General features: G+C 40.2%; 1 protein-coding gene across 3 annotated transcripts in view; it reads left to right on the forward strand.

Moving 5' to 3' along the window:
- Positions 1-12,548, forward strand: part of mib1 (MIB E3 ubiquitin protein ligase 1) — a 145,214-nt gene that overhangs the window by 35,754 nt on the left and 96,912 nt on the right. For all 3 annotated transcript variants that reach the window (XR_006311503.2, XM_043689030.2, XM_043689031.2), the window contains exon 4: positions 8,561-8,665. Coding sequence is in view for 2 of the 3 variants with exons in the window: in XM_043689030.2 (XP_043544965.1) it covers positions 8,561-8,665 (105 nt within the window). In the remaining variant the exon portion in view is untranslated. The remainder of the gene's footprint in view (positions 1-8,560; positions 8,666-12,548) is intronic.

A 12,548-nucleotide genomic window follows, 5' to 3' on the forward strand; every position in this document is an offset into this window, starting at 1 on the left:
GCTGTGTCAAATTTCCTTATGACACCTGCCTCTTTTCGGTATCCTCTGAAGACACACCATTAAAACCCACAGCTCTGTTTTGCCACCGTCACTCTCGGCTCTTCCACTTTTGTTAATTGATCAGACTGCTGAGCTGACATCCAGTCCTTGGTATGCTGAAATATTTTCCTGTTAAGGAGGCAAGACTGCCACTGTGGGCTTTGCTCCTCAGTCTAAACTCTGTTCTCGTAGCTATTAACTCTGTTGTTCTCTCTGGTCACACTGAGACTAAGACAGTTTGTAAGTAATTTTGGCTGAAAATGTGTTGCTGGAAAAGCGCAGCAGGTCAGGCAGCATCCAAGGAGCAGGAGAGTCAAAGTTTCGGGCATGAGCCCTTCTTCAGGAATCCTGTTAGTAATTTTGGTCATATTTGATCCTACGATGAGTCTCAAATCATGTATTCATGTCATCATTCGAACCAACTAATCCACTTCGATAACATTATCTTACTTTGCCCCGCTACTGAAACTGTCATTCATGCTTTTGTTTCCTCTATTTCAAGCTACTCTTGACTAATCTTCAAGATTCAATTCTGTTGAAAGATGAAGTCATCCAAAGCATTGCTGATTGTCTTTTAACTTGCACTAAGTCTCATTTCCCTATCATCATCATGCTCAGTGTATTGTATGTTGCTTCCTGGTCAAGGAATATTGAATATCTCATCCTTGATTTTCAATCCTTATTCATCTCTAATCGCTTCCAGTCTCTCAATCCATCAAGATGTTTGTGCTTTTTAAATTCTTGAACATCTTTAATTGCTTCAGCACCTTCAGTTGCACAGAATCTTTGCTCTCGAATACCTTCCCTTTATGTAACATTAATATCAAGCCATGTGATTGAAATTGCCTAATGGGGTGAGTTGTTGAAAGAGAAGAGTTGTGTCCAATTTAAAACCCTTCAGTTTGTTTATTCTAATGTCCCCAAAAAATTGTGGAAGGTTTGACTCAAGTTAGAGTCTCCTATGTGCATATGGTTGCAGCATTTAAGGACCAGCCTGTTTGAGGGACTGATTGTCATGAGGATGTGGGAAGTACGTTCTTTTCCAGATTCCCTATCCTTCCTGTATGTTTATTGCATGGCTGGTAGCTAAATTGCTTTAACCTTAGATTTCAAAACAGACACTGAGATGTGAGGAAAATAATGTAATGGTGGAAACATTCTCCTTCAGTTGATATCTTCATATAATACTTCATAGTCTACCATTTTCACCAAACTTTTGGCAGCATTGGCGCCACACAAGTACCAATCAATGACCATCTCCAAAATAAAAATGAATCTAATAATCGCTTCTTGACTTTTAATGGCATTATCATCACTGAATTCCGACCTTGGTTCATCATCCTCAACATGACACTGACTAGAAAATGAACTAAAATAGTAATATAAATCCTATGGTTATAAGATCATTGGAACTATTAAATAGGGCATTTCTTGGCAACCACATGGTTCAAGATAATATCTAATCTTGATTGCTTGAACCCAGTTGGTGGCAAACAGTGAGTTTGTGGTGGTTCTGTTTGAACAGTGTTTTCAGTCTTGGATTTTGTGGTTGGAGTTTGAGTTGAGGTAAGCCTGCTACAGAACAATCTACTTAGTTCGTGTCTCCTGATTCTAAAATACCTTTGCGAAGAGATCAGATTAAAATGTGATTGTTCCTTTGAGTGACTCAGCGTGATTGAAATAATTTCTCAATATTGTATTCCTGAGCAAGCTTTGTTTGGCAAGATCGTAGAGTCAACAATGTGTTGTTATTGACTTGACCACTTGCAAGGATGCCATATTGTCCCACTTTGTTTCTTACTCTTTTTGCCTTCAAAAGTAACCATTATTGGCCAAAAGTGTTTTTTAGTGAATCTCTGCAGAGGGAAAAAAAAATCTGTTTTTCTCCTTTTATTTAAAGTTTGTTTTTTGGGTTATTTAGAGGGGTAAACATATATATTTTCACATAACAAGTTGTGTTAATTAACTGCATTTTACTTGAATGGGTTTTTTTCATAAAGAAATGATGATCTTGCATTATTTAAAGAAATCTGGTTGTTTGCATACCTGAGCAGCTGGGTAAAATATTTTTGTTTTTTGTTATGACCCATGGAGGAATGGGTTTACAGTGATAGTGCACTCTCCCATCTTGATGTTAACTCAAAGCATTTGTCCAATGTGAGTAAGAAAGGCCGAATAATGAACAACTCTGCCAAATCCAAATGATTATGGCCAGAAAATAGCCAAATGGAAGAATCAAAATGAGGGACAATGTCAGGGTTTGAATTTGTTGAGGCTGAGTCCAGAAGGCTAGAAAGAAGGAAAGATGCATTTGGTAGTTAAATCCTGCTCGGGTGTTGATAATAGTGGCAGATAATCGTTTGAATTGATGGAACAGCAAGTGAGGACAAGGGGAACCTTCCTACCATGTCTTCCCCTCCTATGTTGTGACAGCCTATTGATGAAACAATTCCTCTGTGATACTCTTCTTTCATTTTTCAAAATCCCATCTCTTTCTAGTGTCACCTTTGGTGCAATTTGTGAAGGCATGGACGGGTTGGACCGAAGGGTCTGTTTCCATGCTCTACATCTCTGACTCTATGACTCTAAGTATCATTGGCCCCTTTGCCACCTCTCTTCTCACTATCCAAGACCCCAAAACTCTTCCACATAAAGCAATACTTTACGTTTACCAGTATTCATTTGGCATGTTGTATTCATTGCTCAAAATGCTGTCACCTGCAAATTGGCAAGACTAAAAGTAGAATGGGTGACCTCTTTATGCAGCACTGCTAAGTCATATCCCTGTCTCTGAATTTCTGGTTGCTTTGCCCAATTAATTCACTATCTTTATGTCGGGTTTCTGTCTGCTGCACTTCCAGTGAAGCTTAATGCAAGCTCAGGGAACAGCATCTCATCTTCCTGTAAAAAGTTAACTTTGTTTTCCTCTCTCCCTATTTTCAGTATTCTGTTTTTAATTCAGGTTTACTGAGACACAGTTGGAACAATCTATTGACTTGGAATACAAGCATTTCATCTGTTAGCATTGGATATTTTCTCTTGTATATAAGCTGAGACAATAGAGTAAGGGTTAATAAGGTACTATCAGACATCATTCGGTGAAGAGGAATATATAGTATTGTTTCCAAAATTACTGAATCTGTACACAGAACAAATATTCAGGGAATGGATCATTTTCCAGGGGTAACATTTAGGGGCAAGAACATAATATTGCTGCACATTGATAGACAGCACTACTTGCAGATTAAGAAAGGATTGTAAAAAATATTGCAGATCAAGTAAAATGTAGGAAGCTTACACTATGGTTTGAGTATAAACACTGAGAGGACTAAACTAGTACAGGTAAAGGATTTCGAGGAGCTAGTGCTTCCAGATAAACCTGTTGGACTATAACCTGGCGTAGGTAAAGGAATACGTTGGAAGAAACTAGAGTGAGGATTGAAGTAGTTAGCATTGCACTGGAACAGATAGGTAAGTTTGTCTACTGAGGCCAAATTAATACCAGAAGATGGCAGATGTGATGGAGATGTTAAGAGAAGAATGGAGTTATGTTGGTTTAATTTTGAGAAAATGAAAAATGTAATCGCAAAAAATGGCAACATGGTGGCTTGGAGATAAGCACTGCTGCCTCACAGCGCCAAAGACCCAGGTTCGATTCCAGCCTCGGGCGACTGTCTGTGTGGAGTTTGCACGTTCTTCCGTGTCTGCGTGGGTTTTCTCCGGGTGCTTCGGTTTCCTCCCACAATCCAGAGATGTGCAGGTCAGGTGAATTGGCCATGCTAAATTGCCCATAATGTTAGGTGCATTAGTCAGGAGTAAATATAGTATCGTGGAATGTTTCTGGGTGGGTTACTCTTTGGAGCGTCGCTGTGGACTTGTTGGGCCGAAGGGCCTGTTTCCATACTGTAGGGAATCTAATCTATCCTAATTTAAAACTCCAGCTTGTAAAAAGGCAAAACAAAAAAAAATCTACTTTCTATTCACTTTGCTATATGTGTCAAAAACCCGGAGAGTAAGTAAAAATCTAAAGAGGAAAACAGAGGGCTTTATATGTATGCCAAGCATTCCACGTCTAGACTTTAAGATGAACAAAGACGTCCTTGAAATTGTAAGAGCAAAAGGAGATAGCAAGAAACTAAAATGTCAGTATGTTGACTATTCAACTGAGATTTCTACCAAAAGGCAGGGGGCAGCAGAAAGAAGGATCACCCCAGGTGTGGTTGCACGACAGATATAGCAAAGTGGTTGGACATGGCGTCTAGTGGCTGCATGAGAATTGAGTGTGACGTGCCATGAAAAGCAGACCTTGTGGCAGCAGTAACTGCAAGCAGCAGCAAAGCAGTATTGTAGCTTAAATGTAAGAGCAAATTTGTAAATTTGGAGCTGTAAGTAACAGACTGTTAGTACTTGCGCAAATAGCAAGGTGGTACATGGTTAATCTTTTTCCAGGCAACATTTGATGATTGTTCCTTCAGCAGAACTAATATATGATTAAAAAGTATAATTAGAGCCAAACATCTGCATGAAATTGAGGTTTTCTGTTCATATATTGCACAAGTAAACTCTTCACACCTGACTGCATGCAAAACAGATGTGTTAATTTTCACATGCTACCTAGAATTTAGGCCAAATATTTGTAAATAATAGACTTCAGAAGGAATATTTTGTTTCTCTATTTGATGAAACCTATTGGTAGAGATGTGCAATGTCATTGGGAGTAGGCAGGGCCACATTGTACATGAAGATAGACCAAATCACCAATATATGTGGAAAACCAACCTTCAGGTTTTGGATTATTGCAGGAGAAATAACAATTCTTCAACTTCACAGATAAAAATACTTAACCTATGAAGAAGTTTTTCTGTCTAATATTTTTATGCTGCTGTATATTTTCCATAATTCCCAAGAACACACTTGGGAATGTGTGCTTTTCTAGTTGTTGTTTTAGAATATAGTTTTTGGTTTTGGGAATTGCAGTCTTAACTGTAGAAAATTTGATCATTGAAATTAAGGAAAGGTTGGAGTTTCTTACATTAAAAGATGGGAGCAATGTTGACTCAAGGTTAACACCTAAAAGGTGAAGATCATGCAACTGCAGGTGCCTTAGGCTCCTTGGAAAATGGACCTGGGCGATAGTTATGGGGAACAGGTAATAGCAGAGGAGTTAGAGATATTTTGTATCGGTCTTTACAGTGGAAGATACTTTGAATATCTGATTATTACTAAAGAATACAGAGGAGAAATTAAGTCCAATCGCTATCACTGGAGAAGCAATATTAGTACCATCAGACAAGCTAATGGGGCTAAATATAGCTAAGTTCCTTGGCTTGCATTGTAGGAGCCTAAAATAAGTTGCTGCAGAGATAGTGAATGCATTGCTTGTAATTTTCCAAAACTCCTTGGTTTCTGGAGGAGTAGAGGATTGGAGAAATGCGACTGTGACAACCCTGCTCAAAACGGGAGGGAGGCAAAATGCAGGTATAGGCTGATTAATTTATTGCTGGAGTTAATTATTAAGGAAGTGATAGCAGTATGTTTGTACAATCGTAATCTAATCAAGCCAAGTCAGCTTGGCTTCATGAAGGGGAACTTGCATCTGACTAACTTATGAAGAGTTTTTCGACGAAGTCTCAACCAGATTGGATAGAAGGGAACCATAGACGGGTTTTAATTGGACTTCAAGAAGGCATTCAACAAGGTATCTCAGAAAATTAAATCCTAAGATAACAGGTGGTGTATTGGTGAGGATTCATGGGTGGGAAACAGCAAGTGGAGAGAAGGGATTCTTGTTCAGGTTGGCAACCTGCAACCGGTGGGGTTCCACAGAGATCAGTGCTGTGACTGCAACTGTTTACAATATATATTATCCTCTTCAAAGAAAGAAATGAATGTACTGTAGCCATATTTGCAAATGTCACAAAAATTGATGGAAAGGCAGATTGTGAGAGGAATGCAGTCAGTTTACTTGGAGAATTTGATATGTTAAATAATGGGCAAGTAGTTGGTAAATGGAGTTTAATGTGGCAAAATGTGCCATTGTTCATTTTTGGAGGACAAAAGAACAGTAGTATTTCAATTGAGAAAAACTGCAGACAGCTGCTTTACAAAGGGACTTGAGGGCACTTGTGCACAAAGCACAGAAAGTTAGCAGGCTGGTGCAGTTGGTCATCAGGAAGGCTAATGGAATGCTCGTCCTTATTTCAAGGAGTTTGGAATATAAGAGAAGTGAAGTCTTATTATAACTGTACAAGTGCTGGTGAGGCCACATCTGGAGGTACTGTAAGCAATTTTGTTCCTTAGAGGAAGATATTTTGTTTGAAGCAGTTCAAAGAAGGTTCACTGGAATGAATTATCCCATGAATGTGGCAAGTACTTTTTCCATGGTGGTGTTGCCCCTGTACCCTAACCACGTCTGTATCCTGAACTTCTCCACTGATAGGAGATTTTGAAATTTGGTGAGGAATCAAAGCTGGGAGATTGCTGAGACAAGGAACTTGAACAAGGGACTGAAGCATCTGAAGTCAAGAGGTAGTAAATGGGAGTTTTGCCTTTGAAAAGAGCTGAGCTGAGGAGAATTCTCATTGACTGTGGCCCTTTGGGTTTCCCTACAGAAGTAAATAGCTTTAAGAGATTCAAGTGTCTTCTAAAATAATTATTGTGGGAAGTAAGGAGTAGACATCAGTGCATAGCATAAATAATTCAAACCATGTTGATCGTATAGTTTATTTTATTTTGTTTAGAGTCATGGAGTCATAGAGATGTACAGCACAGAAACAGACCCTTTGATCCAACTCGTCCATGCTGACCAGATATCCCAACCCAATCTAGTCCCACCTGCCAGCACCCAGTCTATATCCCTCTAAACCCTTCCTATTCATTTATCCGTCCAGGTGCTTTTTAAGTGTTGCAATTGTACCAGCCTCCACCACTTCCGCTGGCAGCCTATTCCACACATGCACCACCCTCTGTGTGAAAAAGTTGCCCCTTGGGTCTCTTTTATATCTTTCCCCTCTCGCTCTAAACCTATGCCCTCTAGTTCTGGACTCCCCCCACCTCAGGGAAAAGACCTTGTCTATTTACCTTATCCATGTCCCTCGTGATTTTATAAACCTCCATAAGGTCACCCCTCAGCCTCCGACGCTCCAGGGAAAACAGCCTCAGCCTGTTCAGCCTCTCCCTATAGCTCAAATCCTCCAACCTTGGCAACATCCTTGTAAATCTTTTCTGAACTCTTTCAAGTTTCACAACATCTTTCCAATAAGAAGGAGACCAGAATTGCACGCAATATTCCAACAGTGGCCTAACCAATGTCCTGTACAGCCGCAACATTACCTCCCAACTCCTGTACTCCATACTCTGACCAATAAAGGAAAGCATACCAAACGCTGCCTTCACGATCCTATCTACCTGCAACTCCACTTTCAAGGAGCTATGAATCTGCACTCCAAGGTCTCTTTGTTCAGCAACACTCCCTAGGACCTTACCATTTACTTTGTATGCAATGCAGTTTATTTTGTTTCAATAAAGTAAAACCTTGTGGCATAGTTCTTTTGGTTAAAACAATGTGTTTAAGCTTTGCTTTAAATGTTGATAGTTCCGAACTGGATCGAAACATGATAAATGAAATTATAAGCTTCTCATCATCTTATCATACAATTGTAGTGATGACAATGAAACTACTTTGGATTGTCAAAAAAACTCATGGAGTTTAGTCATGTCCTTTTGGGAAAGAAATCTTCTTTCCTTTCCTGAACTGTCCACTATCATGTCGGACCAAGCCCCTTAATTATATCAAGTTGCTAAAAAAACTGAAAAAAGGACTGAAAGCAGACCCACCACCTGACTTTGGACGAGGTACTATAAATGACAGTGGCAGTTTTGATTCAGATTCCATAAAGTCTTATGGCATTGGGCCAAACATGGGGAAGGAAACCACCTTTTGGTTACTGTGTACTACTGTACTAATGATTATGTTGGAAGTAAATAAGCCTGTCTATTTTGGCCTAAATTTTCCATTGTGGGAAAGGGGCATAAATATTCTTCCACCTTTGTTTAGCCAGTGTGACAAATGCCTTTCCGTGGTGATTACTGCTCCCCTGCCCCACCCACTTGTGTGTAATCATTTCCAACACTGATAGGAGATATTCCTTGCATGTTGAAATTCTCCAGTGTACCATATCTCCCTTGTCCTCCCAGTAGCAGAGCCTAATGTTGCCTGTACCTAGGTTTCCTCTGGGTGCTCTGGTTTCCTCCCACAGTCCAAAAGATGTGCAGGTTAGGTGAATTGGCCATGCTAAATTGCCCGTAGTGTTAGGTGTAGGGTCTGGGTGGGTTGCTCTTCGGAAGGTTGGTGTGGACTCGTTGGCCTGAAGGGCCTGTTTCCACACTCTAAGTAATCTAATCTAATCTAATCTAATCTAATCTAATCTAATCTAATCTAATCTATCCTCTGATTTAGCATTGAAATTCTGCTTGTTTTTAATTTAATAGTCTAATAATGTGAATCTTGCTGGTTTCTTAGGTAACTGAAATTCAAGATTGGAGTGCATCTAGTCCTCACAGTGCAGCATATGTTTTGTGGGACAATGGAGCCAAGAACCTATACAGAGTGGGGTTTGAAGGCATGGTAAGTAGGATCAGAATAATGATGCAACATCTGAGTACATATTTGGATACTCAAAGTGCTGCAGTACGGTGATTGTGAAAATGAGAAAGGAGCTTTGTAAGTGAAGGTAGTCATGCATCTTTGTCAATGCAGAAATCATTAATGTGATCTGAGTTTGTTGGTACCAGTGGTTGTTATTTAGAATAAAATGTTCCATATCTGCTAATTTGAAACTCGAAATACACTTGCCTTGTCATTTAAGTTGACTGTCATGTATTCAATTACATTTTTACAATTAATTATACAATGTAGATTGAAATACAACCAAAATGTTACATATGGGAACCACAAATATGATTTAAACATATAAAGGAAACATTGAGGGCCCTTCAGAACGTCTTGTGTTACAAAATAATTCATAAGTGGGCAAGTGGCCTGAAACATACTTTCAAACAGATGTGCATTGTAAAATATAATGGCTGGATTTATGATAGGTATCATAGTGGGCCTAACAGTGCTCAACATGATAATGGAAATTTATAATTATTAATAGGCACATTTGTAATGTGCACGTCTGCTTAAACATGGAAATGCAGAATTTAAAAAAACTACCTGTTTCAGTGGAAGTTCCTCTGATTGAGCTGTTTCTTGCTGTGCTCACAAAAGCCTTGTTGAAAGAGTTATATTGGAACATTTCTTAAGCAGCGAGGCAGGTTTCTGGAAAGTAAGTGGTAAATCCAGTCTGGTATAAATTTTGTAATGTTCTGTGGTTAATGAAACCAATGTCCTGTACAGTCGCAACATGACCTCCCAACTCCTGTACTCAATACTCTGACCAATAAAAGAAAGCATACCAAACGCCACCTTCACTATCCTATCTACCTGCGACTCCATTTTCAAGGGGCTATGAACTTTGTTCAGCAACACTCTCTAGGACCTTACCATTAAGTGTATAAGTCCTGCCAAGACTTGCTTTCCCAAAATGCAGCACCTCACATTTAACTGGATTAAACTCCATCTGCCACTTCTCGGCCCATTGGCCAATCTGATCAAGATCCTGTTGTAATCTAAAGTAACCTTCACTGTCCACTACATCTCCAATTTTGGTATTATCTGCGAACTTACTAACTATACCTCTTATGCTTGCATCCAAATCATTTATATAAATGACAAAAGGTAGAGGACCCAGCACTGATTCTTGTGGCACTCCACTGGTCACAGGCCTCCACTACCACTCTCTGTCTTTTACCTTTGAGCCAGTTCTGTATCCAAGTGGCTAGTTCTCCCTTTATTCCATGAAGTCTAACCTTGCTAATCAGTCTCCCATGGGGAACCTTGTCGAACACCTTACTGAAGTCCATATAGATCACATCTGCTCTGCCCTCATCAATCCTCTTTGTTACTTCTTCAAAAAACTCAATCAAGTTTGTGAGACATGATTTCCAACGCACAAAACCATGTTGGCTATCCCTAATTAGTCCTTGCCTTTCCAAATACATGTATATCCTGTCCCTCAGGATTCCCTCCAACAACTTGCCCACCACTGACGTCAGGCTCACTGGTCTATAGTTCCCTGGCTTGTCCTTACTACCTTTCTTAAAGAGTAGCACCACGTTAGCCAACCTCCAGTCTTCCGGCACCTCATCTGTGACTATTGATGATACAAATTTCTCATCAAGAGGCCCAGCAATCACTTCCTTAGTTTCCTACAGAGTTCTAGCGTACACCTGATCAGGTCCTGGGGATTTATCCACCTTTGTGTTTCAAGACATCCAACACTTCCTCTTCTGTAATATGGACATTTTGCAAGGTGTCACCATCTATTTAGCTACTTTCTACATCTTCCATATCCTTTTCCACAGTAAATACTGATGCAAAATACTCGTTTACTCATTTTCTGCAGCTCCACACAAAGGCCGCATTGCTGATCTTTGAGGGGCCCTATTCTCTTCCTAATTACCCTTTTGTCCTTAATGTATTTGTAAAAACCTTTTGAATTCTCCTTAATTCTATTTGCCAAAGCTATTTCATGTCCCCTTTTTGCCCTCCTGATTTCCCGCTTAAGTAAACTCCTACTGCCTTTATACTCTTCTAAGGATTCACTCGATCTATCTTGTCATATGCTTCCTTCTTTTTCTTAACCAAACCCTCAATTTCTTTAATCATCCAGCATTCCATATACCTACCAGCCTTTCTTTTCACCCTGACAAGAATATACTTTCTCTGGATTCTTGTTATCTCATTTCTGAAGGCTTCCCATTTTCCAGCCATCCCTTTACCTGCGAACATCTGCCCCCAATCAGCTTTCGAAAGTCCTTGCTTAATACTGTCAAAATTGGCCTTTCTCCAATTTAGAACTTCAACTTTTAGATCAGGTCTGTCCTTTTCCATCACTATTTTAAATCTAATAGAATTATGGTCGCTGGCCCCAAAGTGCTCCGCCACTGACACCTCAGTAACCTTCCCTGTCTTATTTCCCAAGAGTAGGTCAAGTTTTGCACCTTCTCTAGTAGGTACATCCACATAATTGGTCAGAAAATTTTTTTGTACACACTTAACAAATTCTTCTCCATCTAAACCTTTAACACTATGGCAGTCCCAGTCTATGTTTGGAAAGTTCAAATTCCCTACCATAGTCAACCTATTATTCTTACAGATAGCTGAGATCTCCTTACAACTTTGTTTCTCAATTTCCCTCTGACTATTAGTGGGTCGACAATACAGTCCCAATAAGGTGATCATCCCTTTTTTATTTCTCAGTTCCTGATGAAGTGCTTTTGCCCGAAACGTCGACTTTACTGCTCCTCGGATGCTGCCTGAACTGCTGTGCTTTTCCAGCACCACTCTAATCTCGACCCTTGCCTTTTAGGCCCCTTGCATTAAAATAAATGCAGTTAACTTATTAGTCCTACCTTGTCCCTGCTTGCCCTGATTATTTGACTTGCTTCTGTTCTCAACTGTACCAGTCTCAGATTGATCTCTTTCCTCGCTATCTCCCTCAGTACCCCCCCCCCCTCCAGTAGTTTAAATCCTCCCGAGGCAGCTCTAACAAATCTCCCTGCCAGTATATTAGTCCCCTTCCAATTTAGGTTGAAACCATCCTTCTTGTACAGGTCACTTCTACCCCAAAAGAGATTCCAATGGTCCAAAAAATGTGAATCCTTCTCCCATACACCAGCTCCTCAACCATGCATTCACCTGCTCTATTCTCCTATTCCTGCCCTCACTAGCTCGTAGCACCGGGAGTATTCAAGATATTACTACTCTTGAGGACCTCCTTTTTAAATTCCTGCCTAACACTCTGTCCACGTTGGAACCAACAAAGTAGAAAGGGAAAAGGTGGAGACTCTGAAGGGAGATTACAATGACCTCCTCTGGCCCCTCTTCCCCCTTGAGTACATTCTGCACCCTCTCTGAGACATCCTTGATCCTGGTACCAGGAAAGCAGCACACCATTCTGATCTTTCTTTGCTGGCCGCAGCAACGTTTGTCTTTTGTCTGTACTGGAGAGTCCCCTAACACAATTGATCTGTTATCTCTTGGAACCCGACGTACCACTCGTTGCATTAGAGCCAGTCTCAATACCAGAATCTTGGCTGTTTGTGCTGCGTTCCCCTGAGAATCCATCACCCCCTACATTTTCCAAAACAGTATACTTGTTTGAAATGGGTATAGCCACAGAAGGCTCCTGCATGACCTGCCTACCTCTCTTACCTTTCCTGGAGTTACCCCATCTTTGTGACTGTATCTGAGACTTTCCCCCCTTCTGATAACTGCCATCCATCACATACTGTTGCTGTTGCAAATTCCTCATTGCTTCTAACTGTCTCTCCTGCTGATCCATTCAATCTGATAAGATTCACAACCAACAGCATTTATTGCAGATATAATCCACAGTAATCCT

Source organism: Chiloscyllium plagiosum, unplaced genomic scaffold, assembly GCF_037043375.1.
Source record: "Chiloscyllium plagiosum isolate Xiang-an unplaced genomic scaffold, Cpla_swu_hap1 HiC_scaffold_4, whole genome shotgun sequence".
Classification (NCBI taxonomy): Eukaryota; Metazoa; Chordata; class Chondrichthyes; order Orectolobiformes; family Hemiscylliidae; genus Chiloscyllium; species Chiloscyllium plagiosum.